Source organism: Strongylocentrotus purpuratus, unplaced genomic scaffold (genome assembly GCF_000002235.5).
Source record: "Strongylocentrotus purpuratus isolate Spur 01 unplaced genomic scaffold, Spur_5.0 spur5_scaffold_21, whole genome shotgun sequence".
NCBI lineage: Eukaryota > Metazoa > Echinodermata > Echinoidea > Camarodonta > Strongylocentrotidae > Strongylocentrotus > Strongylocentrotus purpuratus.
Genome location: NW_022145607.1, coordinates 31,151,932 through 31,158,793, shown reverse-complemented (window position 1 = coordinate 31,158,793; position 6,862 = coordinate 31,151,932). Strand labels below are relative to the sequence as shown.

At 35.0% G+C, this 6,862-nt stretch overlaps 1 protein-coding gene across 1 annotated transcript; it reads left to right on the top strand.

Moving 5' to 3' along the window:
- Window positions 1-4,716: 4,716 nt before the first annotated feature.
- Window positions 4,717-6,054, top strand: LOC105447576 (muscarinic acetylcholine receptor M2-like). Its single transcript, XM_011685803.1, has one exon. The coding sequence runs from the start codon at window positions 4,717-4,719 to the stop codon at window positions 6,052-6,054; it is 1,338 nt and encodes a 445-aa protein (XP_011684105.1).
- The last annotated feature ends 808 nt before the right edge of the window (window positions 6,055-6,862 follow it).

The following is a 6,862-nucleotide window of genomic DNA, read 5'->3' as shown; positions in this document are numbered from 1 at the left end:
AACTGCTAATGGCCATTGTAGTTAATTAACACTCTATCCGACAAATCAGCAAGGGCGTGAAAGAAAAGCTCGTCTTCACGTTGTACGAATCGCACCGTAAAAAAAAAAGGTTTTTGTCTTGCGTCTTCACAGCTTTCAATGCCACCTCTGTCATTCCGCCCATCTAAATGTGCTCCGAGTAAAAGAAAGTCGTCTAAATCTTTGTTGAAGTCAAGCAAAGCTGTCATTGGTAATTTTAAAAGCAGTTCCCAATGAGAAATTTACTTATAATGTGATAATGCCCTTGGAACGATTGAAAGCATAGGAATATTGCTTGGCAAGTTTATTACTGAAAATAGTAAGTAAGTCTACTTTTCTTTTTTTGTCATTATATTCGTAAGAAATATATTAATCTTCACACTAAATAGAAGATATAATAAGGATATATATATATATATATATATATACACTGCACATAGGTTTGGAATGTTTGTTTTCTTACCTCTTTTCTATTTTATTCTTGATAGATAATGTTCATATCTTCTCAGAACTGTACTGATCGATTTTATGAGTAATAGAGATTGATCAGTACAGTTCTGAAAAGATATAATCTATTTGTTTTACCAAGGAAAAAACATTTGCATCGATATTCGATGAAATGAGGTAAATGAAGAAAACGTGCCTTTCATTCAGTGGGCACATCGCAAAGCTGCGGAACAAGTATTTTACTCCACAACAAGGCTTTCGATGTTCAGGAAAATATTGCTTTTAAGAATGGCAGGTTGAATGGAATAAAACTATCTTTTCCAGGTGGAATTATCTGGTTTATTAATGTATATGCACCAAATGTATTAAGCAACAGAAAGGCTTTTTTCCAAGAAAAAAAATCATTTATTTCATGAACATGTACTTCCAGGAGTTTTAGCTGGTGGTCTTAACACGGTTCTGAATTGTAAAAAGACAAAAAAAATGGAGGAATAATAATTTATTTGCGTAACCAAATCACTTTAAAAAATCTTAATTGAAATAAAACTGTAAAATGGGTTGGACAGATGTTACAGGGCAAATTATTATCATTTGTTTTATGATTGTGATTACTCAAAAATGTTTTGAAACAAGGTCTTAATTTTTCTCTAAAAAAGCAGAAGTATTTTTGTTTCCATATTTTTTCCCTCCACAGGGATTTTATCGATTTTTATTTCAAACAAATTAATAAATATATATATTCATGGTAATTTACATTTATAACATAACTAAAATTGGCTTTTCGAGATACAAGTATTGTTGAACTGTTGAATTAACAGAAAACTAACAAATCAATAATTCATTTCTGACACTCATGTCAAATACAGAAAAAATATCATTTTAAGTAAACAAATTCCTGAATTGAAACCATTTTCTTGTGAATTGTTATTTCTACAATTCGAATTTGCAGTACACTTTTCGTTTTTGAAGTAATTTATAATCGAAACTCTAATATTATCAAAGTCGGGCAATTGTTTCTTTATTTTGCAAGTATACACCATCTGTCGCACCAAAATCAGTATACAATTCAATGCATTATTATTTGAACCTTTTAAACCAAATAATTTTTCTTGTAATGGAAATGTTAATTTATTTCCGGTTCCAGTATTATTCCATTGCTCTAACCTACCCCAAATATGTTTAACATGCGTACAATCACATAGCAGATGTATAACTGTTTCAAGTTCATTACAAAATGTACATTCTTTTCTTGGGACTAAATTCATTTTAAGCAGTAGATCGTTCGTATATAATCTGCGTTGCAAAACTTTAAACTGAAACTATCGTAGGCCCACATCAATGGTACAATTAAATCAAATAGAACAATATGTTTCTCAACTCTTATCATTCAGGTCGAAAATGCATTTCCATTTAAGAAAACTTTTACATAGTCCTGTTCTTATCTTTAATAAAATTGCATAGATATGTGAACACCCTTTAATACGTTTCATAACAAATGCCATTGTATCTGGGAAAAGAGGTTGTGGCACCTTGTTAAAAATAGTACAATTGTTAAACCCTTGTCTAATTGCATCGCATAATCCACGATAAAAAAGAAAATTTATTTGAATATTATACCTTTTTTGGCAGTGTTCCAGAGAGAAAAAATCACCATTTGTGTCTAAAATATTATTGACAAAACGAACTCCCTTTTGACACATTTTTTTATTAAATATTGAGCTATTGCCTATTTTAATGCAATCATTATTCCATAAGGGTTGGCAAGAAATATTATCATAATGCTTGTACAATAGCGTTCTATAAGCCATGAACATTTCTTTCCAAAAAAAAGGTTGTTTGTTTTACCTGCCAGTTCACGAAAATAATTGTTTCCCATATATAATTTCGAATCTTGCAGTTCAGGCAAGAAAGATTGCAAAAGACAGAGGATATTGCTATCTATTGAGCCAATTACTAATCTCTTAATCCAGGACATTTTTAATGATTGGCAATGTGTGTATATATATATCATTTTAACCCCTCCGTCTGAGTAACTTTGTAACATTTGATTTCTACTTATTTTATCAGGTTTCTCCCCCATATAAATCTATGAAAGTGAGCATTTATATCTTTCAAAAGATTTTCACTAGGATTAGGGAGGGACAAAAAAGGTAGTTTAATTTGGATACCAACAATGAATTGACGACAGTGATTTCCTCCAAAAACAGTTAAGTATCGCCTTAACCACGATGTCGTTTGACTTTTGATTTCTTTATTTTTTTATAATAATTGTGAATTATCAATTTGGGAAAATCCGTACAAAACTCTATACCTAAGTATCTGAAATAATCATCAAACACCCAATTTAGATTTCTATTCAAAAGAACACCATCTTTGTTGTTTTTAAATCCTCCAATCCAAATCGCATGTGTCTTCTGTATATTAACTTTTAAACCAGGCATTGCATTATATTTATCTAAAATGTTTAATGCACTGTTAAATTCCATTACTGACCCGTTCAATGTTAGAAGAGTATCATCTGCATATTGAATTATTTTGAGTTTACCAGGTAAGCTCAAACCAACAATGAAATAGGAATTTCTAAACAAAAGACCTAGTATTTCGGTGCATAATAGAAAGGTAAGAGCTGACATGGAATCTCCTTAACGACAACCTCGCTCGATTGAAAATCTTGGAGACAGGTATCTATTGATTAATACACAGGATTGAGCATTTTCATAGAATACATTAACCCATTTTAAAAAAAGTACAATACTTTTCTAATAAAATCATGAGAAATAGAATCAAATGCTTTTTCAAAAGCAAAAGTATTGTTTGATAATGAAAAAATTGATTACAGTGATATAATTGTAGGCAAGCAAATGTGACTATATCAATTCAAAATAGGTATTTTTTAAAAATCTATTAATCAATTTAGCTTCTTATATTTTATATCCACACAAAATATAATGTAATTTTACAAACTTATTCCACATTTATTTAAAGGAAATATTAAGGAGGGCAAATGTTGAAGAGTATCATCTTTGGGATAAGATGTTAATTATGTTTAAAAAGTATCATAAATTTTGTGATATAAATATAATTCATGTGTTTTTCTTTGTAATCAATATAAATATGTGTTTTTTTATGAAAGTATTTTTCAATTAATAAATGATGGTAAAAAAAAGAAGAAAATGGTAAGAAAACGATTATTCAAACTGTATGGGCAATATCGTATTTACACATCTATAAACGACATACGATAGCATCAGTCTAAATAAGAACTAGTGCGTTATCATCATGATACGAACGTAATTATTGAATACAAATATTCCTCTCATCGTATATTCCACGCTGTATATAAAAGTTAAAGATTCAACTCATATACTCCATGCTGTATATAACAGTTAAAGATTCAACCATGCTTGGTTTTAAAATGTAGACTATGAAATAAAGAGCTTTCAAAATGACCCAAGGAGAAAAGTAGGGTCCAAATTTTGGAAAAAGAAGGATTTGGGAGATTCATAGAAAGTAGGATAAAAACAGGAGACCTGCAAGTTCTCCAGTACATGTGGATACTTTTAAACTGTTATACGTTTTAAGCATGTATGTTTCACAATGTGTAATAGAAAAGCCAGCTTTTCGGTATCGGGGGCCAACCGGGCTACTATTATGGTCACCGTGACCGTGAGGGCATATATGGCAATGTCTATCACCAAGGTTTTCGTCATCCTACCAGGTCCCTGGATATAGAGTGGCAAATGTAGATTAAAGTCATATAGAACACTTTCAATAAGCCGTATATTTTAGTGTTTGATCTTTTTCTTTGCCACCGGACATAAAAAAAGGAAATTAAAAAAAAGTACATATTTCGGTTTCAGGTGCCTGTGATACGAAAACCTTACTCGGGAGGGACAGTGTGGAATTTATCAGAAGATTTTTAACTCGTTCAATCAGCGTGTCGCTTCATCGACAGTTTAATTATGCAAATAAAGGAGACGTGGAAATGAAAGAATTACAAAAGAGTTAAAATAAAAACATAACTACTGTGTGTGTTGTTCATTATCCTTTTTACTCAAACAAGTGATTCATAATACATGTATGGGGGAAGGTAAGTTTGTATAATCTCTTATTCTGAAAGGGGGGCTAGCTTTCGTAGCCGCAAAGAACGATTATGTGAGTTTACGTTCCTGAATAATTATCATTGCTATTTTTTTTATCAATTTCAGTCATGTTCTAATGCAGATACGTGTATCCCGTGCCCATTGCAGTATGTCGACCGATTTCGAGCTCACGACCGAACTGCCGCCCAATCCCAGCCCAGATTTTACGCAGAAACTGGTAGCGGTTGTCCTTTGTGGCCTCATCTTTTGTATGGGTGTGGGCGGTAATACCTTGGTCCTCCTCGCCATTTCGACCTCACGGAGGCTACAATCCCACAGCAACCGATTCTTGGGGTTCCTAGCCATAACGGATCTCCTAACCTGCCTCCTCCTGCCTATACAGATTGCTGCTCTGTTAGATGCTAAGTCGGAGTTCTTCCGCCTGGCATGTGGCGTTGCAGGAGTGATGGGATACGTTACGCTAGGATCAAGTGCATACACGTTGGCCCTCATTGCTTTTAACCGCTACATCTGCATTACCCAGCCCCTGACCGTTCAAAAGAAGATCTTCTCGCGTTGCAAGTCCACGGTGATGGCTTCATTTGGAGTCCTGTTTCCTCTCATAACCACTTCGGCATTCGTGGTAACCGGAAATGCCAGAACGGGTCTTCTTGACGGTATCTTTTGCACTATCGTGTATGGGCCCTTACTGGATATGCTGGCTGGCTCATTCCTACTCATGTGTGTACTCGTGACACTTATCTTTTACCTTCTTATTGCAAAAGCGGTTCGATCGCACTCCAGGAGGGTTATTCCACCTAATCCGGCACATCAAGAAATCATTACACGGTCAGGTATCCGGACGGGGACGAGTTCAAACGAGGCCTGCATTCTCGGTAAACAGGTCAGATTTAGTCGTAGAGATTATGACGCTAGCAAATCAGGTTCATGCAACCAATCACCAACGCTTTCATCCACCACGGGGAGGGCGTTGAGAATTCAAGAGCCTTGCACGTCCAATCCAGATAAGATTTTCGTTCCTGAGACAACACGAATGGCAAAGCATAGCAGAAGAACGAGAGAACCAATCTCTTGCACCTCTAAGTCTGTCAGTGTTTCGAGTGTCCAAGCTATAAGCACAACCGTACATGATCAGGAGGAAACCACAAGGAGGCCCAACCAAGGGCGTCTTGCGCCATGCCCAAAACCGTACGTAGCACCTGTACCATTGTTCAAACTTGAGACCGAGGTCGCGAAGAACATGATCCTGATCGTCTTGGCTTTCTTAATCGCATTAGTCTTCACCTTAATTTGCGTCCTCATTACTGATATACCTAACATATATGATCTCTTCACATACGTTGTGCTCAGTGCAAACAGCAGTATTAACCCTATCATATATGGCTGGAGGCATCCGCTTCTGAAACGAACCTTCCGTCATATTTTGAGATGGAGGTTGGAGGAAATTGATCAACCAACGAGATGGGTTAGGAAATGCATTTATTGAACGAATATTACCTATAACGCATCCCAAGGGATATTGAGACCGTGCATTCTCATCCATTGCTTCTCGCTTGTGAAAGTTAGTCTTTCCTTTGTGGAATCGTCAGTCTAGAAATAACATTTAAAATCAGTCCTGTAATACTTACCGACTTCATCAAATGTGAACAAACTGCCTTTATTGCATCGTAAGGACAGACATTTACCCCTAAAAAAAAAATCTCCATCCATTCAGCTGGAAACTCTTCTTATTAAGCCTAGTATATTTTATGCGAAATCATATGTTCATCACAAGTAGGATGTGATTTTCCTTCTATTTTCAATTTCACGTCAGCAAGTTTTGCACTCAGTCGCTAGGCTCCCTCAGTAACGAACTAATGACGCTCGATACTCTGTGATATTACCTTTTGTTGTCGATAGATTCAAAATATGTGTTAGAGATGGTACGATTGCTCCTATCGTATCTCTTAAAATGTGGTTTGTGATACTACTACTACTAATAATAATAATAATACATTTATGTAGCGCAGCTTTTATACAAAATATATTCAGCTGCGCTGGTTCAGAGCTCCTTTTTTAGACTAAATTCTACAAAATAGAATCTCGCAATTAAATAAATAAGTTATTAATTTGGATTTGAAGACATTGAGAGATGAAGTGCTTCGTATTTCTATTGGCAAGCCATTCCATGGTTTGGGGGCAGCAATAGCAAAAGCACGGTCCCCGAGAATTACTTTAGTTTTCCCATGGGGAATCTGGAACAATAATTTATTTGTGGAACTGCGCAGGCTACGACTGTGTGACTGGACTTTGAG